Below are 20,892 nucleotides of genomic sequence, written 5' to 3'. Positions count from 1 at the left end.
GAACAATGAGCCGTCAGAAGTGGGGGGGGAGACCTTTGCCTGCAACCCCTCCTCAGCCTTTGTTTTGGGGTACAAGCCACGACTAATATGACAGATGGTGCGTGCACACATGCAGACACACGCACACACGCATGCAGGTGTACTGACCCGTGGGCGCCCAGGTTGCAGCCAGAGTGCCAGGAGGAGGAGGAAGGAGGCGGGCGCAGGCGCTGGTTGTCGTCCTGCATCTGCAGGCGGATGGGCCGGCAGAGACCCCAGGAGATGTTCAGAGACCCTTCCACGATGAACTCGCCTTCTTCCTGCGGGGAGGGAAGCACAAGAGACCCTCAGCGAGGAGCAGAGCCTCCTAATCGCTCGCCCGTTTGGGGCCCCGATCCCTTTCCCTACCTCTCGATGCCGAAGCTGCAAGTTTTGACCTTCGTAGTAAAGGTTGTACATCTTCAAGTGCAACAGGAGTTCATTCCTGGAAGAAGGGAGAGGAAAGAAGGGTCAGAAGAAAAGAGGGAGGGGTAGACGGAAATGCAAGGAACCCTCCACTCACGACTCGCAATTCAGCCCCAGATTTCCCTGCCTGAGGGTTGTTAAGTGAGTTTTGGCCCATTTTAAGAGCTTCCTTGCCACCGTTTTCAAGTGAATCACTGCAGTCGTTAAGTGAGGGAGGGGAAGTAGAGAAGAGAAGGACGACAGAGGGAGGGAAGGAGGGAGGGAGGGAGGAGGAGAGAGGGAGAAGGAAGTGATGGATAAGGTACAAATATGGTGTATGGAGAGCAGAAGAGCCAATCATTGTTTTTAGGGAGTTGATGGTAAGACAAATTGATGTAAACATTTAATAATGCAATACGATGTTGGTTATGTAATAGTATACATGTAGTTATATGTTATTAAAATGAAAAAATAAGAAAACTTTATATATAAAAATAAATAGATTAAAAATTAAAAAAGAAAAGAATTCTAAAAAGACACCCGAGTGAGTGAATCCCCCAGACCTCTTTTATATGGGTTGAGACCCACAAGGGGTGCAAAAAAATGGAGCCGGGCTTCAACTGTTCGGTTCTGGCTGCCATGTTGACTTTTTTGACCCCTCCTGTACACACAGCTGAAGCAAGCGTGTTCTTAGAATGGATTGCTCCTCCCTTTCTGTCCCAGGAAATGCACCCACCAATGAATGGCACGGAGGGGGCTGGGGAGGGCTCAGAAAAGATGGCGAGATGATGGACATGGCAGCACCGTTAAAGCCCCGCCCATTTGCAACCTCGCCTGGAAGATTGGCAGGCGAGCAAAAAGGGGCGGGGCTTTGCTCACCCTCTTGAGCTTGCCATCTTGCCTGCTTTGACCCTCGCCCGCTGCCCTCCTAGTGCTCTTCTCTCAAAGAGCCTACCACAGCCCAGAGAGACAACAGAGGGGATGACTTACTTTGAGATGAATTTGTCTTGCCCACAAGGGACCAGGGTGGTCTCGCTGTCAAACTCCATCCTGGGAATAGCATCAGGAATACAGGCCTGGGTGTGAAGACAAAAAAAAGATCCAGTTTGCAAAGAATCTCAGCATGCAGAAGTGACTTAATGCAGTGACAAACCCCAAATCATGGTTTGTATGTGTTGATCAATCAGCAAAGTTTCTTCTCCTGCACTTCTCCAAAAGTGCAGAAGAAGAGAGGGATGTTTAAGAACCAAGGGAGGAGTGAGGTGTGTGTGTGTGTGTCAGCAGTAGCTTTTTATTCCTAAAATGGCCAGTGGCCAGATGTGAACTCTCAAAATCTGCTTTTGCTCTACAGACCAGAGTTTCTCAGCCTTGCTAGCTCCAATCCTAAATTGCATTAACAGAGGGATTCAATCAAGATCAAGGGAGGTACTAATACCACTCTATAAAGCCTTAGTAAGGTCACACCTAGAGTACTGCATCCATTTTTGGTCACTAGACTATAAAAAAGATGTTGAGACTCTAGAAAGAGTGCAGAGAAGAGCAACCAGGATGATGAGGGGACTGGAGGCTAAACATATAAAGAACGGTTGCAGGAACTGGGCATGGCTAGTCTAGTGAAGAGAAGGACCAGGGGAGACAGGAGAGCAGCCTTTCAATATTTGAGGGGCTGCTACAGAGAGGAGGGGGTCAAGCTATTTTCCAAAGTACCTGAAGACCAAACAAAGAATAATGGATGGAAAGTGATCAAGGAGAGATTCAACCTGGAAATAAGGAGGAATTTTCTGACAGTGAGAACAATCAACCCATGAAACAGATGTTGCCTTCAGAAGTTGTGGGAGTTTCATCACTGGAGGATTTGAAGGGGAGACTGGACTGCCATCTGTCAGAAATGGTGTAGGGTCTCCTGCTTGGGCTGAGGGTTGGACTAGATGACCTACAAGTTCCATTCCAACTCTATTAATCTGTTAATCCCAGAATTCCCCAGTCAGCAAGCCAGAATTCTACAGGAAATTCATAGGCCGGGACTAAGACTGGTCCAGGGTACTTCTGCCTGGCAACCTCATCTCTTCTCCAGAAAAAAAAAAGAAATGAAAAGAAAAGAAAGCAGGGCAGTCTGCAAGCTTCCAGGCACTGTAAATAGATCCAAATCCAGAATAGGCAAATCCAGAATTTGCAAAATAGCCAGATCCAGAATGAAAGTAAAGCTGCAAAGGAAATTGTGAAGGTGGGGAATTTGCACCTGCTCCTTGACCCAGATTCTCGATTGTAGGGAGATCCCCAGAGGCAGTTCGGGCGGGTGGGGGTGGAGGAAACAAACCCCTACTACCACACTGGTGTGATGCCATCTCCAGTCCTTTCTGAGCAGGCATCATGATATCACACAAGGGAGGGAGTTTGCACTGTGATGCTGCAATACTGTTTTGCTCCTTTTGGTAAATACCCTCTGATCTGGCAGGTGTCCAGGGGTGAAATGTTAAGCATGAAATGCAGAGGAATTCCCTGCCAAGGAAAACATGCAGGTGATAACCAAGTAATGCAGCCATCCATCACTATGTTCAGGACAGGTGGACCAAAAACGATACCTGGGAAGACTTACCTAGCGAATGCATCAGATTTAGGAGCTCATTGATGACTGAATCCTTAGTCCAAAAACATTGGAGGGCTTATTCGGACTTTTCTATCTGCCTTCTAAAAATTCAAGCACCCCTTTGCTAGCTTTAAGGGCCCGAAACCTAATTTTTAAGATTAAAAAAGCAAAGTTCTAAAACGTAGAATTGCTCTTCATTTTAGGAATAGAAGAGTATATAAGAATATGTCAGAGTTAAGGAAAATGGATATAAAGTGATATGGAGGAGGTACCTAACACCACGTAAATTAAATCAAATTGATGATAAATATACGTACAAATATTTGTTGGGGGTGCAAGAAAGAGGTTGGAACATATAAACATATGTGGTGGGACTGTGATAGTGCACAAAAAATATGGGACATGGTGTTTAGAGAAATTAGAGCACTTTTGAATGTAAATCTAGAGATGTCACCAAGGATTGTATTATTGTTGCTGGTGGAAAAACGGCATATAAATGAAACAAAAAAAGGAATTGGTTGTACATTTGATAATAGCAGCTAGATCAGTGACGGCTAAATATTGGGGACTAAATTGGGATATTCAAAGAAATGACTGATATAATAAAATTTGGAGGATGGCAACAAATGATAAATAAACAGTGGAAATTAAACTTTAAAGAGGGGATGATCAAAGCAAACAATCATAGTGAAATACGGGAGGATTTTATAAAGTCAGTGTTGGTGGAAGGCCAAGGGAATAAAGCTACTCAAGGAGATAAGGTTGTTTTGGAGGGGATCAGGGCACAATTGGAAGATATTGTATATCTAAGAAATATAAGGGGGGAGGTCTCCAGAGGGGGTCTGCACTACAATATGTGGGTTTTTTTTTCTTTTTCTTTTGTCTTTCTTTTTATTTCAGTTGCATATGTACTGCTTGTATTATTTGTGTTTAAAAAAATAATTTTCTATAATAAATAAATAAATAAATAAAATGAAGAATTGCTTTGCTACGTGTCTCCTCTGCAGCAGACAAAACATTCTTGGTGCAATTCTTTGGAGCTCTTCTGTCTGGCCTCTATTATTCACAGGTGTCCGCAAGACAGAGATTATTATTCATTCATTCTCATTATTTGCAAAACCCCTAAGGCAGGAAGCCCAGCCGCGTAAGGCAGGCACTGCATCCGCAAAGACATTGTTTTTTCCGAAGGAGGAGAAAAAGGGAGCAGAAGCACTAATAATATCACAATGCCCCAGCAAAGCAGCTGTCTCCACTCTGCATTTCCTGCCAGGTCTCATCATTAGCACAACAAAGCCCATGTCATGGTCAGGAGGCTCCACCGGACTTTTGGGAGCCTGGCTAGACTAACCCTCACTCTGTCAAGGACCTTGGAGTACTCATCTCAAACGATCTGAGCCCCAGAGTTCACTGTAACAGCATTGCCAAAAAGACATTAAGAGTTGTAAACCTAATTTTGCGAAGCTTCTTCTCCGGTAACATTGTATTGCTAACAAAACCTTTGCCAGACCAATCCTCGAATACAGCTCGTCTGCCTGGAATCCACACTGTATATCGGACATTAACACGACTGAGCAGGTCCAGAGGTATTTCACGAGGAGAGTCCTCCACTCCTCTACTCACAACAGAATCCCTTCTGCCACCAGGCCTGAAATTTTGGGCTTGGACAACTGGAACTGCACCGCCTATGCTCTGACCTAAGCGTAGTACACAAAATTATCTGCTACAACATCCTACCTATCAACGACTACCTCAGCTTCAACCGCAATAATATACGGGCAAACAATCGATGGAAACTCATGGTAAACTACTCCAAACTCGATTGCAGAAAATACGACTTCAGCCACAGAGTAGTCAACGCCTGGAATGCTCTACCTGACTCCGTTGCTACATCCTCAAACCCCCAAAACTTCAACCTCAAACTGCCTACCGTGGACCTCACCCCATTCCTAAGAGGTCTGTAAAGGGAGCGTGCATAAGCACACCAGCTTGCCTACCGTCCCTGTCCTACGGTCCCCATTTATTCAGACCCATTTCCTGTGTTCATGTCCATGTTTATACTTATACCTGTTATCTCGCAGATGTTTGACAAACTAAAGAAATAAAATAAATGATCCCAGGTGGTGCCCCTGGGGGGATCCGAGACTGATGAAAGGGAGCTCAGACACCCACAAAAAACAGGGTCTCTCCAGTCCAAATTCCACGTACGGAAGCAAATTGGGTTGGTCATGGAGTCAACGGATGGACAAGAATGCCAAATCAGGTCTAACCATCTGGCTGATTTTGCCATGAACAATAATAATAATAAACAGCTAGCAGATGCATAGGACATCTGCCGAGGGGAATGTGCTTTCCCAAGCAAAGAATCTTGGTTGATCCAGATATTTGTTCTTGGATTACAATAAGCCAGCTTTCCTTCTCCAGTCTGGTACCTCCCCCCCCTCCCCCCCCCACACACACCGTGGGTTGTCCTTCAACTCCATAATGCCCAATCCTGGACCCACTGAAACCTGTCCTTTGCAATCAATGGGGGAAGAGAGCATGGAGAGCATTCTGCTTTCTCTGACCTCCTTTAAGACAACAACTCCTCACTCCCAATAGACTGTGAAAGAAGACACAGTTCCCAGAAACACCTGCCTCTTTCTGGATGTTTTAGGGAGAATCCAACCTTCCTTCCAGAGTTTGCTTCTGCAGGGAGCACTATAAAGGTTTGGAAAAGCAGCAAAGCTTTTTCCGAAATTCCGATTCTGGATGGGCTGAACTCAAATCAAAGGAAAGTGATAACATGATGCCAGAGTAAATAGAGGAGTGGGGTGGGGGGAATGAGTAATGATGTCTCTATGGGGAAGGGCCCCGTGGGCCACCCTGGGCTCCCCCGCCTGGCATCTTCAGAGGGACAAGGGACACCCCCCCTGCTTGGGAGCATCTTAGAGAAAAGGATGCAAAGGATGCCATTTGTCATTCGAGAGAAGATGTCACAAGCCCCCTGCAGCTCCCTCCCCATCAGGGACCTCTTCCCCTTAGAGCAGCCTGAGCTGACCCCTGAGTACAATGGGGAGATTTCCCCTGATTTTCAGGGAAAGATTTGAGTTAAGGGGCAGCTTCCAATCTGGCCTCCTCTAAACTTGGCAAAGACTCTTCTTCCTGCTCTCTACACTTATTTTATTTATTTATCTATTTATTTTATTTGATTATAATTGTCAACAAGTGCAAGGAAACAAGTGGCACAAATAAATGGATATAAATAAGCAAAGCAAAGCCACGAGCACGGAAAAAGAGTACACATAAAGGGGGACAGTAGGACAGGGACGGCAGGCAGGCTGGTTGGCTTAGGCACGCTCCCTTTAGGGACCTCTCAGGAAATACATACGGTTCACGGCGGACAGCTTAAGGTCAAAGGTATTGGGGGGGGGGGGGTTAGAGGAACTAACAACAGGCTCACTAGTGGGGACCGGCAGAGAAATCCGGCAGCAGCCATTCCAAAATGCATCTTCCTTTTCGCCCAGGGAAACACCAACCCTGGTGGCCACCAAATCCCTGGGAAACCTTTTGCATGCGAGCGTGAAATCCTCCTTCGGTGTCATCGTCGTTGTCGCAGGAGTTAAGACCCAGGGGCCGGCCAGCTTGCCAAGAGAATGCCAAGTTGCACAGCGACTCATGCCAAAACACACACAAAACCCCTGTGAGAAAGGCCGGCATGTCACATGCGAGAGTGGCAGCTGCTCAGCCTCCGAGCGAAGCAGCCTTTGCCCTTCACCAGCAGACAACTCCGCATCCGCCGGGGATTCTCCCCGCACCAAACGCCCCGAGATGCTGCAGGGAAAGGTTCCCAAAGCGCCAGGAAAGCAAAAGATGGTTGTGGGAAGGCTCAAATGTGAAGAATGGCCACAGAAATTGGGTTTGGCTTGTGTGGAGAAAAGAAGGGCCAGGGGCGACGTGATAGCAAGATTCCGGTATTTGAGGGGCTGCAAAAAGAGGAAGGAGGGGGTCAACTTAAAGCACCAGAAGGCAGGAGAAGAAGCAATGGAGGGAAACCCCAAAGGTGCTTTTTTCAAATGGACCTCCTGGTTTTTCTTTGAAGATGCGGAGCTTCTGATCCAAGGAGCTTCTTCATGATCTGAAGAAGCTTCCTGGATAAGAAGTAAAATGCCTTCAAAAGAAAAAAACAGAAAGCTCAATTGATACACCACCATTACAGAACACAAGGACAGTTCACACATCAGTAAGATATGCTTTGCTAGATAAACAATTAGGGACTCGGTGGCTCAGTGGCTATGATGCTGAGCTTGTCGATCAGAAAGGTTGGCAGTTTAGTGGTTCAAATCCCTAGCGCTGCGTAACGGAGTGAGCTCCCGTTCCTTGTCCCAGCTTCTGCCAACCTAGCAGTTCGAAAGCACATAAAAAATGGAAGTAGAAAAATAGGAACCACCTTTGGTGGGAAGGGAACAGCATTCCGTGCGCCTTCGGTGTTGAGTCATGCCGGCCACATGACCACGGAGACGTCTTTGGACCCTGCTTGCTCTTCAGCTTTGAAACAGAGATGAGCAAAAATCTCCAAAAGCCCCCAAAGCCCCCACTCCCATCCTAAAAACCGGCGTCCCCTCAGTGCCTTCACAAGAGGCTTCCAACATACCCCTGAACAAAACACTGGGAGTTTTGTCTGGGAAATCCAGTGAAGATGCCATTCAGACTAAATTACAGCCCACGTCGCTCTCAGCTTTGCTTTGTATAATTTATGCCATTCTCATAATTTCAAAAGCTTTGCCATCTGCCTTTAAATCAATAAACCCTAATTAGTGAAGGGCAGGAAGGTGGGTGAAAAGGGTGAAATCCCTCACTGCCAAGATCTAATTCTGTCCCGTTTGGTGGGGCTAAATCTCACTCAGCCTTGGCGGGACAAAACCTAGACGTTTGTTTTCCATTGTTTAAAAAACCAGAAATCTCAACAATCTAGCAGTTGAATAATCCATTCTGTCTCAAATAAGGTAAAGGTTCCCCTAGCACATCTGTGCTAGTCGTTCCCAACTCTAAGGTGCGATGTTCATCTCAAAGCCAAAGAGCCAGCGCTTTCCGAAGACGTCTCCGTGGTCATGTGGCCGGCATGATTCAACACCAAAGGCGCACGGAACGCTGTTTCCCTCCCATTAAAGGTGGTTCCTATTTTTCTACTTGCATTTTTTATGTGCTTTCGAACTGCTAGGTTGGCAGAAGCTGGCACTAGTAATGGGAGCTCACTCCGTTACGCAGCGCTAGGGATTCGAACTGCCGACCTATCTGATCGACAAGCTCAGCATCTTAGCCACTGAGCCATCAGATAGATACATGAAAATTTGGGGAAAGGCTAGGAGCTGGAAAAATCCAGTAGGCGTCTTCCTTTTTAACACTATTTTTCTTCAATATAAAGACAAAATATTGAAAATAATATCCCGTATGGTCATTTGAAATGAAGATTTCATTTAACTCAGGGGTCTCCCAACTTGGCAACTAGCTGGGGAATTCTGGGAATTGAAGTCCACAAATCTTAAAGTTGCCAAGTTTTAGAGACCAAATCATGATCTATTTGATCAGGTTTTTGGGGGTTCGCACCAGTGGTGGGATTCAGCCGGTTCGCACCGATTCGGGTGAACCGCTAGCTGGCCCCTCCCGCCCCTCCCAGGAGTCTCCACATGTCCCATTTTGGATGCCAGATAATTGCAGGGGCCACGCGGAGGGTCTGGAAGGGCACATATTGGGCCTTCCAGAAGTCCGAAAATGGGCCCGTTTCCAGTTTCTGGAGGGCCTCCAAAGCCCAGGGAGGCCGTTTTCACCCTCCTGTAGGCTTAGGAAAAGCCTCCAGAGCCTGGGGAGAGTGAAAACGCCGCCGCCTCCCCCCCCCGGTGGTACGAGAGGCTGAGTAGGCCACATCCACCATGGCCACGCCTACCCAGCAACATTTCAGAATCCCACCACTGGTTCGCACAACACAAGGACAGTTAAAGTTGCAGTGCCTACATTGACACAAGAGCTAAACTTGGTTATTTTTATGTTTCTGTTTTTTTTTAAATTAGTGATTAGTTGCTTGATTAGTCTATGCTTCTAGATCCTCCTCTCCCAAAGAACCAAGCCCAAAAACTTCTCCATCGTCGTCCTGAGCTACTTCTTAACTATGGGAGGCTGCAGACAATGAATGCTTACATGAATGCAAAGTGTGAATCATCAGCCAAGCACGCAAGCAGCGTTCACAAAGGACACCGCCTCTGAGACCTCTCAAGTTATCGTACACTTAAATAAACGGAAATGTGGATTTTTCCCCCCAGAATGTTTAACATTCATTCCAACGGAGGAATTCCTGTGCCCAGCTATCTATTGACTGTTCTGTTGTGATACTGGAGCCCTTCTTCTTCAAGGAGAAAGGCCCAGAAATGCCACAAGTGAATCTTCCAAGTATTGTAAATATATGACATTATGACACATCTGCATGGAAAATGCTTGACCGGGAAATTCAAGCTAACGTATCTTGTGAGTAACAAACAGATTCAGGACCAGCCATTCTCCTTGGCTGCGTCTCTTGGCAGAAGGAAGTTCTTGGCAGATGAAGGACTTCTACATCAAAGCAGCTTTTGACCCAAGGCCTAGAGCAGGGGTGAGGAATGATGGGCCCTTTATGACTTGCGAACTTCAACCATGCCGGCTCAGAATTCTGGGAGTTGAAGTCATAAAAGGGCCATCGTTCCCAACCTCTGGCTTTGTGAGATGCTGTGGGAAGCTACCGCAGCATTTCTATTGATTAGTTAACTGCAATGCTGTTAATACCACTTTATAAGGCCTTGGTAAGGCCACACTTGGAACCCTGCATCCAGTTTTGGTCACCACGATGTAAAAAAGATGTTGCGATGCTAGAAAGAATGCAAAGAACAACAACCAGGATGATTAGGGGACTGGAGGCTAAAACATAAGAAGAACAGTTGCAGGAACTGAGTATGGCTAGTTTAATGAAAAGAAGGACTAGGGGAGACATGATAGAAGTCTTCCAATATCTCAGGGGCGGCTCCAAAGAAGAAGGAGTCAAGCTATTCTCCAAAGCACCTGAAGGCAGGACAAGAAGCAATGGGTGGAAACTAATCCAGGAGAGAAGCAACTTAGAACTGAGGAGGAATTTCCTAACAATGAGAACAATCAATCAGTGGAACAGCTTCACTCCAGAAGTTGTGAATGCTCCAATACTGGAAGTCTTTAAGAAGATGTTGGATAACCATTTGTCTGAAATAGTATAGGGCTTCTTGGCTAAGCAGGGGGTTGGACTAGAAGACCTCCAAGGTCCCTTCCAACTCTGTTATTTTATTCTATTCTATTTTGTTATTCTGACAATGTCATCCAAAACTAAAGAGACTTATTTAAAAATTAAAAAAAGGGGAGAGAGGGAGGAAAAGAGGAATGGAGGAAAGAAGAACTGAATTTGAACAAGGAAGAGTTTTGCTTTAGAGAGCGCCATTCTGTGTCTATCAGAACATTAAAAGTTTGATTTTAACTATTTATCCAGAAGATTGTTTTGTGTTCCTGCTGTTTTGGTGAAATGCTCCTTTTTCAGCAGGAAGTTGGCCTTGGGGTCCGTAGAGGCTTGATAAGGAATCTGCCAATTCAGGGTCAACCTTGCCTCTTCCAGGAGGATCTTTGGCCCACTTAGTTACTGTTTCATCTGGGACAAGAGCATCGTTTTGAATTTAAATTGTTGTAGCCACTCAGCCTCCCTTTTGATGAAGATGAGGATGATGGGACTTGGGAGAATGACATCATAGACAAAGCACAAAGCCCTGGAGCTGGGTTTAGGGAGAAGCAGGTTCCTGAGATGACTAGGACCAACATCCCTGCTAAGCAGGGGTGAAATTCAGCAGGTTCTGATCAGTTCTGGAGAACCGGTAGCAGATACTTTGAGCAGATGCCACCTCTGGCTGGCCTCAGAGTAGGGTGGGAATGGGGATTTTGCAGTACCCTTCCCCCGCCAAGCCCGCCAAGCCACGCCCACAGAACCGGTAGTAAAAAAATGGAATTTCCCCACTCCCCTTCTCCTTGCAGCTTCCAACGTATGGGGCAGCCCCCTTCAGCCCCACTGCTTGTTTCTCCACCCATTGTTCCTATTGACTCTCCCCACCTCCCAGCAGTAAAACACACAGCAGCCGCATGGATTAACCCTCCCTGTTGCTTCTGAGAAAGGGGCCAGGACTTCAGCAGAGGCGCCTGGTGCAGCCAGGCGCTTCCGCCCACAAGGCATCCATGTCTACTGGGGAACCGTTCCGCCACCGGGAGAGCTTCGAATTGCGGAAGGTGGCAAGGCCTTGTTAGAGTGGGGCCGGACCCACTTCAGCTTCTGAAGCAGGAGCAGATGTGGTGGCCGACCTCTTTCACCTGCTCTACGGAGTGGAGAGAGTTGGCCTCAAACAGAAAGCCACAGAAGCCTTTGAAATGTGGATTGACAGGCGACTGTTAGGTATCAGCTGGGTTGACAAAATCAGAAAGGAGGAGGTGATAAGCCTCCTGGGAAAGCCAAGGGAAATCACCAAAAGCATAGAAAAGCAAAAGTTAGAATATTTTGGACGTGGGATACGACACCCAAGAAATACGGCATCCTTCACTGAATCCTCCAGGGAAAGATTGAAGGCAAAGGAGGTCCAGGCAGAAGAAGAACAGCGTGGCTTCCAAATTTAAGGTTTGGACAAAACTCAGCGGCACTTTTTCATGTGGCTGTTGATAAAAATAGGACCGCCAACTTGATCACCAATGTACAATGACGAATACGGGAGGAGGAGGAGGAGGAGGAGGAGGAGGAAGAAGAGGAGGTGGAGGAGGAGGAGGAGGAGGAGGAGGAGGAGGAGGAGGAGGAGGAGGAGGAAGAAGAGGAGGTGGAGGAGGAGGAGAAAGAAGAGGTGGAGGAGGAGGAGGAGGAAGAAGAAGAGGAGGTGGAGGAGGAAGAAGAAGAAGAAAAAGAGAGGAGGAGGAAGACGAGAGGGAGGAAGAGGAAGAGGAAAAGAAGAGGAGAAGGAGGAGATGGTGGTGGTGGTGGTGGAGGAGGAGGAGGAGGAAGAAGAAGAAGAGGAGGAGGAGGAGGAGGAGGAGGAGGAGGAGGAGGAGGAGGAGGAGGAGGAAAAAGAAGAAGAAGAAGAGAAGGAAGATCTTTCCAAGCAGCTCTTCCGCTGTCACCAAAAGTCAAAAGATTCAGAAAAAGCTCAACCATCCTTGTCTACCCGATCCTCCCTCAGTGCAACTTGACCCTCCATGAGGCCGCCAAGAAGCAGGAGAGGAGAGAGGCTGGGTCAGCCAAGACAAGGAGAAGGCTTTCAACTCAAACTTTCTGACCATTCAGTTCAGGAAATTCAGCCAATACGATTCAGGGAATTTGTCTATACAGGGAGACCTCAACACGTGACCACAACTGAGCCCAAATTTTCTGTCGCAAAGCAATACAGTTGTTAAGTGAGCTTTGCTCCACTTTATGATCTTTTTATTGCCGTTGCTAAGGGAATCACTGCCACTATTGCAGCATCGTGGTTGTTAAATGAATCTGGCTTCCCCATTGACTCTTTTTGTCAGAAGGACACAAAAGGACACATTTATGAAACCGTCATAAATTTGAGTCAGTTGCCAAGGGTCTGAATTTTAATCTCATAACCATGAGGATGCTGCAACGGACATAAGTGTGAAAAATGGTCATAAGTCACTTTTTTCATTGCTGTTGTAACTTTAAATGGTCACTAAATGAGGCATTTCCATATTTGCTTTATTAATTCATATCCACTCTTCCTTCTACTCTATAACTGCAGACACAGAAGAGGATTCTGTGAAAATGATCCTAGTTGTTTATTTGCAAGAGGAGTGAAGAAAAAAAGCAAGATGGCAGCCACACAAACCCCGCCCCCTTGTAGGCGTGGCTCGGATCACATGTTCACACAGCTGCCATCTTTAATCCGTCACACAGACCCTGCAGCTAATCAAGCTTGGAGACAGCAAGAAGGAAAAACGTGGAAGATAAAACTGGAAAAGTATTTTACTGACTCCAAAGGATTTCAGGACAAAATCAGACTGATCTCTGGACTGAGGGGCCAAATAACTGGTTAAATATTTTCCAATAATTAGCCAGTAAACACTCACTGATATCACTGGAGGTCAAATATTGTCGGAGTCGTTCAGAACACAGCGTGGTCAACTGAAGAACTGGCTTGCTGCCAACTTCTCTTTCCGAACCAAGAAAGTGGCTTGAAGAAGATAACTTAAAAATGAGGCCTTTGTTGTGCTTTTGTTCAATGAATATTTTGCAACTACAGAATGGCCTGGCTTATCCTTGAGCGAAACCAAAACGACAGAAGGGTTTAATTGTTGCGTTAATCAAAATCTTCCCTAGCGCTTGTGTGAAATTATAACTTACGATCATTAACAAAACAAAAAAACAAAAAAACCAATCCCTCTTCTTCCCTAGAGTCGTTTAACTAATTTGCTTTTGTCGTCAGCATAAATATTAACACCAGAGCAGTAAATCCCCTTCCTTTTGGTTTGGATAATGCTCCGAGCCTTCTCGATTCCCAGGATTCCCATAAAATAAACTCCCATTTAAGGCATCTTTCCACTTCGTCCCACGCCAAGAACGGGAGGAAGCGAAGTCGATCCGTTTGACTTCATTTTCAATCACTTCTCCAGGACAGAAAAACGGAAAACATGTGCAAAGCGGAGCTGAGACCCAGGCCTTCGCCAAGAATGAACAAACATTGGTGTCTCTTCACTCAGGAATTTGGGATTTGGAACCAGAAGAGGGTTTAACAAGTCCTTTCGGAATAAATCAAGAGTACTTCTTGCTCAAGTGTCTGTGTGTGTGTGTTTTCAGCAGGCTAATTCCATTGTCCTGCCTGCTAAATCAACTAAAATTTTGGCTCCCAGAGATTTATAAGGGATTGCAAACTAACTTGATGGCCCTTTTGATATCTAGCAATTTTCTGAGCCCATCGGGAGCTGCCAGGGATCCTATCTGGACTCCACTGCCTGCAAACGCCCTTCCTCCGTGATCAGCAATGGCTCAAGGCCCCATCCCATCCACTTGGCTGGGGGGGGGGAGGGATTCTGGGAGTTGAAGTCCACAAGTCTTAAAGCTGGCAAGGTTGGAGACCCCAGTTCTACCCAATTCCTCTCCCCCTTAGACCTAACAACGGGGACCTGCAAACTGTTGGCGTCCTTTGCTGCTCAACAGATGTAGGCAGAGGAGGCATTTCCTTAGGCAGCGGTTCAAAGCTTCCTGATTATTAGAAGGGCCTGTGAGTTAGATGTCATTGAAAAATCACACTTTTAAGGAAATACCTGTTAGAAGAGCAGCTGCCTGAATCAGCAGACATTCTCCCAATTCCAGAGGCCTTCGGGGTTTGGAAATAAATGTGCAAATCAGTTAAGGAACTATAAAAATCGTCCCCAATCTGGAATCTTGCAGCTGTGCTGCACCTTAGCTGGAAATTCCCCATATTCAATGCCGAAGACTCTGATCGTCTAATTGATACTCTCAATATTCAGACACGGAGCAAGTTAATCATATCAAGAATGGTGAATTTCTAGAACATAACTTGGGGAAATGCTAGGTTGGAGATCAGCTGTCCGCAAAATGGAAAAGTTATGGAGGTAAAACTCCAGCAAAATAAACATTTCCAATTTTTATAACCAACTACTTGAAAGCAAAACCACAAGACAAAACCTTAAGAAAAAACAACAGCCAGCACAGATAGTCCTCGACTTACAACCACAATTGAGGCCAGCATTTCTGTTATTAAGGGAAACATTTGTCAATTGAGTTTTGCCCCATTTCACGACCTTTCTTGGCACCGTTGTTAAGTGAATCGCTGCAGCTGATGGGTTAGTAATCCGGTTGTTAAGTGAATCTGGCTTCCCCACTGACTTTGCTTGGTCGCAAAAGGGGATTGCACGGCCCCCAAGACACAGTGACCGTCGTAAGTTTGAACCAGTTGCCAAGCGTCTGAATTTTGATGGCGGGGATGCTTCAAAGATCATAATTCTGAAAAACAGCCGTAAGTCCCATTGTTCAGTGCCGTTGTACCTTTGAACAGTCACTAAATGAACCGTTGTAAGTCGAGAACTGCCTGCCTAGCATCACAAGAAAACGTATACTTCTAGATCAAAAATCAAATGGAAATAGAACCAATGAGGAGGAAAATAAAGAGAGGATAGTTATTATCAAGTGTGTTGCCTAGCCTGCATTTGTTCACGACTACAACTCCGGTCATTTAACAACTCACAGTCACAACAATCGGTCACTTGGCTAACAGTCTAAGGAAATCTAGTGCAATTTTAGGAAGGAAGGAAGGAAGGAAGGAGGGTCTTTACGCATTTCACCTGCAAGGGTCCTGCTGAGTTTGCTCCAGATGGTCCTTGCACCAACAGCGTGAACGTGGTGTGTCTGCAAGAGGAAGTGACACCACCACATCTTACCCACTCAGGCAGGCAGGCAGGCAGGGCGAAAGGCGGCAACCCCTGCAGATGCCTGCCAGCCCAGCTTCCTCTTTTCACCTTCCTTGCCCCAACCCCCCCAACCCTCCCAACCCCCACTTCTTCCGGCTCCTAAGATCAGCAATCTTGACCAAGAGCAGAATGAGGGAAGGTCCAATCCTGGCTTCCAAGGCAAGCCAAGATCTCTCCCCCCCCCCCCCGGAGCAGAGAGATTCAGGCCCACCAGCCGAGGGAAGGAGACCCCCTCCGCCTCCCCTCCACGTGGCCCTTCCTGGTTGCCCAACTCTTTTCAACAAGCCCAGATGCTTTTTCTTCTTCTTTGCACACAAACCGAACTTCTGAAGGCGGAGTTCGCAAACCCAGCGTAGAATGATAGAAGATGTATGGTATAGAAATAGGTATATTGAAAGAGTAATATGTGTAGAAGAAAGAAAGTATAAATTACCATGAGCAGATGAAAAATGTGTAATCATATAGAGATAAAGGTATACATGCAGGGATAAAAAGAGTATAAATGGAGGCTTACATGTTGCAAAGATAATATTTGTGTTTTTAAAAAATGGAAAAAAACGATTGAATAAAAACATTTTTTTAAAAAAAAGTTTCCCACGACCTCTAAACTCGCTTTCTCTTTTTTAACAAGCCCAGATGCTTTTTTTTTCGCGCACAAATCGACACGTCTGAACGTGTCCCTCGAAGGCGGAGTTCGCAAACCCGGGAATCGCAGCTGGGGTCCCCCAGGAGTGCAACCCCCAGGGGGAGAGGTGGAAGGGGGGTACCCTGGTCGGTGGGTGGGAAGGTCGCGCTCCCACGACTCCGCATCCCCCTCCCAAATTCTCATCCCCGACCTGGACCCCGACTTAGCGCTTCTCTGGGCTCCTGGGGAGGAAAGCGGGCGGGAGGAAGACTCCCGGGGCTCTAGCTACTAAACCCTCCGCCCCTCGGGGGGGGGGGGAAGCCGGGGCTCTCCGGCCAGCAGGCGCTGGAAGTGGCCGGGGGGCTGTTGGAGCATCCTGGCCAGGCTCGGGGGGCGCAGCGCAACCTTGGAGATGGTCGGGCAGGCGGCGGGGGGCGCAGGAGGTGCTTGGGGGTTCCGGGGGGCTCCTAGCACCGTCTCCCAGTCCCCGGCCCCGCTTACCGGATCCGGGCGGCGATCCGCAATCCCCGGTCCTCCGCGGCCGCCGGGCGGGTCCGATCTAGCGGAGGATCGGTCCCCCCACAGCCTCACGCCCCTCCTCTCCTCCGCCCAGCCTGACAATAGCCGCGCCTCCCCCCCTTCGGCTCACTCATTGGCGGCGGCGGAGCGGGCGGGGGGCGGCGGGGGCTGCCGCGGGGGGGTCCCTGTTAAGGGAAGAGGGGGCGACCAGCTCACTCCCCCTCCTCCATCAGGGCAGCCCCCCAAGTCTGCCACCTCCCCAAATGCCCCCAGCCGTTTGGGAAGAAAGGCAGCTGGAAGGAGAGCGAAGGGCCCCTTTGATCCCCACTCCCCACTCCCAGAAGGTGGCCTGCAACCCCCCCCCCCCCAAATCTATTATTCAAGGTGCCATGGCGGGGGGGGGGGGGAGAACTGGTAGCCTGGCATCAGTGGATCACAGAAGTGAGGAGACCCCCTCACCTTTTCTAAAGATTCAAGTATAGCTTTTCGTGTGTTTAGACCAGGGATGGGGAACCTTTTCGCCACCGAGTGGCCAAACCAGAATGCCCGGGCATGTGTGCACCGGAAATCCGAAGACCAGCTGGCTGGCGTGCATGTGTGCACTAGCCGGTTGATCTTCGGGTTTCTGGCACACGCATGTGCACCGGTCTGCTGGTCTTCGCATGTGCTGGAGCACCAGAAATCCGAAGAGCAGCTGGCTAGCGCACGCATGCGTGGTTATTTGGCCGTTTTCACACCATTCTTCAAGCCACTTTTGGGTGCAAAAAACAGCCTGGAAACGGCCAGAAAAGCGGCCTGGGGTTTTGGCTGTTTTTCAGGCTGTTTTCCGGTGCTCCTGCACCCATGGAGACCGGCACGCTGGAAAACCAGAAGAGCAGCTGGCAACAGTGCATGTGCCCACAGAGAGGGCTCATGCGTGCCATAGGTTCACCATCACACGGATTTAGACATGAATGGCTGTGTGTTGCATTATTTTGAGGGGACAGGACATTGACAGAGTTCTACCAGCTGTCTACTCACTACTTTACATTGTAGCCAAGTGTCATTTCTTCAGTGTTGTCCTATGAAAAGGTATATTTAAATGGTTACAAAATGGGAGAGGGTGCACTCACTTTTGCGATATACTGGTAGACCTCTTTGTCCTTTGGCTAAAGACCTCCAGGCTTCACCCAGGATCCTGGGTGCCCCTTTCTCCCCCCCCCCCCGAGCAGTTTTGTTTTGGGGGAAGAAGTGCATGAGGCTTGATTGCTGGATCCTGCCTGGACCGGTCCTTGCGGTTCCCTTGGCAAGATTTGGGAGATGCGTTGCCGTTCGCTGCCCTGTGGCTGGAGAAAGAAGTTCAGAAAGGGGAACAAACACACAGAGCAGCTCTCACCTTGTAAAGGCAACGGTGGGAGATCTGTCCGATTCTGTTAAGGTAGCTGTGTGATCAGGGATCAGTAGCTCCTTGTCTGGTCCATCTCGGGAGGCCGATACTCAATCGTGCAAGACTGAATGTTTAGCCCACTTTTTACTCAATTACTCGAGCCAATTACAGCATTCAGGGCCATACAGTGCAACAGACGGATGGGTCTCTTGTAGATTTAAGATAGGTTGGCTCATAACACAGTAAGTTCTCGCCAACGCATCTAGGTTGCCTTCACCCTTGCTCGCCCCTCGCCAGTGATGTCACCATTTGCCTTGGAGGTGGGATCCCAGATACCCAGAAATGCCCACCTCCCAACAGTTTCAATTGGAGGTGCCAGGAATTGTTATAAAATCAAGATACGATTTGCCCATGATGGATGGGCTTTAATCCTTCAGCCTGCTTGTCTTTCTCCGACGATCCATAAGGCACATAAGGGCCATAAGGAGCTGCTGCTCCAAAAGAACACAATTCAAAATATCCCCAGGAAGGAGGAGATTTCTCTGCTCCTTTGTCTTCTCCGGGGTTCAAGCCTTGATGTGAATTTGGCACGTCTTGGAAACAGAGACGTGCAGTTTTGCAAAATGTCCAGAAACGATTCCCAGGCTCACAGTCTGCCGTTAGTATCAAATATCTAATTACCTGCCACTAAAACCCCTTGCTTGTTGTTGTTGTTTTGTTTCCACGAAGGGTTGCTTTCTGATTGTAATGACTTGTGCTTCTTCTGTGCCAAATAATATTCACATAACTCTCTCTGGGCAAGTTGCTTCTATTGTCACGGTTTGCAAGGGGCGAGCAAAATCATTGTGACTTCTGAAAGGCTGTCCTATGCTGTTTCTTAGGAAGTGTCCCCAAGCCTTGCATAATTTATAGATGGACCTTCTCCGTGACAATCAGCATCTCCAAGAATGCCATGATAACCGAATCCATGCACCGGCTGCTGGTCCTCCTCCTGGTCCTCCTCCTCTCTGCTTTCCTTCCATCCTTCCCCACTTCGGAGCCTTCTCTACAGAGAAGGACGATGTGAGCCTGACCATCTGGGCTTCTTTTAAGACATAAAATGGAGGAAGAGACAGTAAAAGAGACAATGGTGACCTGGGCCAGAAACTTTGGCCATAGATTGGCTAGACCAATGGGACAAATTGTGGGAAAGAAACTATAAGTTTACGATGGCTTATAAGGAGAACTTATATAAAATGTTTTACACAGCGAGATTGGCCAAGATGTTCCCAAACCTATCTCCCGAATGTTGGAGATGTAGACATAAATCTGGAATGTTCTATCACATGTGGTGGGCATGCCCCCAGGCCAGGAAATATTGGCTTAAAATTACCGATTGGCTGGAAGGAATCACCGAACATAGGATAGAATTGAAACCAGATCTATATTAATTAGGTATTCTAGACCCAGAGATGGACAAGAAATATCGATGTATAACATTACACATACCAACTGCTGCTAGGATTGCCTTTGCACACAACTGGAAACAAAAAAGTACCCACCCACCCCAGCCGAAATAGTAATTAGGAAGATACTCAAATGTGCTGAAAGGGACAGGATGACTATGGAGTTAAAAGAAAGAGTCGGACTATTATAAAATTTGGAGTAGACTGTACAAGTGGCTAGAGAATAGAAGCCAAAGTGAGAAATAAAAGTTTTAAAAACTATTGATTATAATTCAAAGAAAAATGTATGTGCGTAATATCAGAGTTATAACATTGTACCACAATATAATTATTACATTAGTATTAGAATAATTAAAATCTATGAGAAGACAATAATCGAAGAGTAAACTCAAGAGTCAATACCAAAGTTCATAAGCATCAATCTTCCCCTCCAACTGACTTCTTCAAAATTGTTTTGCTGTACCGCACACGTTTCTGAAGGTTTATTTCACTCTATTAAACTTTTTTTCAGCTTTCTCAGTGATGTAACAAATCCTTCCATACATTAATGAAGTAAAAAGACACCTGCTGTCAATACATCCTTTTTTGCTTCTTTTAACAACTGTTTCTCACAATAGAATGCCCATTTCCCAAAGGTGCTTTGCAGGAGGCAACTGAACTTCCTGGTTTTTTTTCTTTCGAAGAAGCTTCTTGGATGAGAAGCAAAACATCTTCAAAAAAAAACCCCAAGAAAGTCTAGATGCCTCCTGAAAAAAGCACCTTAGGGACAACTATGACCTGGATGACAGAGAATCTCTACAGATCTTTAGCTGTACAATTTGGGATGGACACACTTGGAATGGTGCGGGAGTAGGAATGGATTTGCAAAGAAAAAAAATTGCAGACTCCAGGAACCATTTTGACCACTCAGGTGACCCTGAAGACACAGGGAAACTCCAAGTGGCCTCAAGGACCCTCTAAAAGGATGCAAAGGACCAGCTGTCTGCAAGGAGTACAAATCCTTCCATCCTCCACCTGGATGACTGGACTGGGAATCTCTACAGATATTTCCCATTGCTTTTCTAACCAATTGGCGGTTAGAAAAAAAATTCTCTCTTGGTTTTCCTGTCTTTGGTAAACACTCTACCACAATAAACAAATTCATTCATTTGTTTTAGAGTTCGGCATTTTATTTATGTATAATTTGTGTTTATTTTTCCTGTGAGAAAAAACCACTGTGGTCTTTCATTCATTAATATTCCACTCCATATTCTTCCTGGCATGATACGGACTTAACTTTCAATGCCAATTTTTACTCAGGTTCGCAAATTCATAAAAGGAAGAGCAGCCCTCCAAACTGTGAACGTACGTGAACCCCAAATTGTCAAGTTTCAACCAGTTTGGCCGGCATCAATGGCCTTTTTAAACTGGTCTCATTTAAAGTCAGCTGCTCATTGGAATTCGTGAG

At 46.9% G+C, this 20,892-nt stretch overlaps 2 protein-coding genes across 2 annotated transcripts in view; one reads left to right on the top strand and one right to left on the bottom strand.

Moving 5' to 3' along the window:
- RASSF2 (Ras association domain family member 2) overlaps positions 1 to 16,728 on the bottom strand; it is a 41,659-nt gene extending 24,931 nt beyond the window's left edge. Inside the window, exons 1-4 of the mRNA XM_081961032.1 lie at positions 16,617 to 16,728; positions 1,414 to 1,499; positions 388 to 463; positions 148 to 299 (exon numbers count right to left, since the gene is read on the bottom strand). Coding sequence (XP_081817158.1) covers positions 148 to 299; positions 388 to 463; positions 1,414 to 1,472 — 287 coding nt within the window. The 5' untranslated portion in view covers positions 1,473 to 1,499; positions 16,617 to 16,728. The remainder of the gene's footprint in view (positions 1 to 147; positions 300 to 387; positions 464 to 1,413; positions 1,500 to 16,616) is intronic.
- The window catches only part of LOC309396157 (surfactant protein C-like), a 353,221-nt gene that overhangs the window by 50,128 nt on the left and 282,201 nt on the right, over positions 1 to 20,892 (top strand). The window lies entirely within an intron of this gene.

The sequence above is a fragment of the Natrix helvetica genome (genome assembly GCF_964273705.1).
Source record: "Natrix helvetica genome assembly, chromosome: 8".
Lineage (NCBI taxonomy): Eukaryota > Metazoa > Chordata > Lepidosauria > Squamata > Natricidae > Natrix > Natrix helvetica.
Note: the sequence above shows the minus strand (reverse complement) of the source record. Positions and strands in the feature narration are given on the sequence as shown.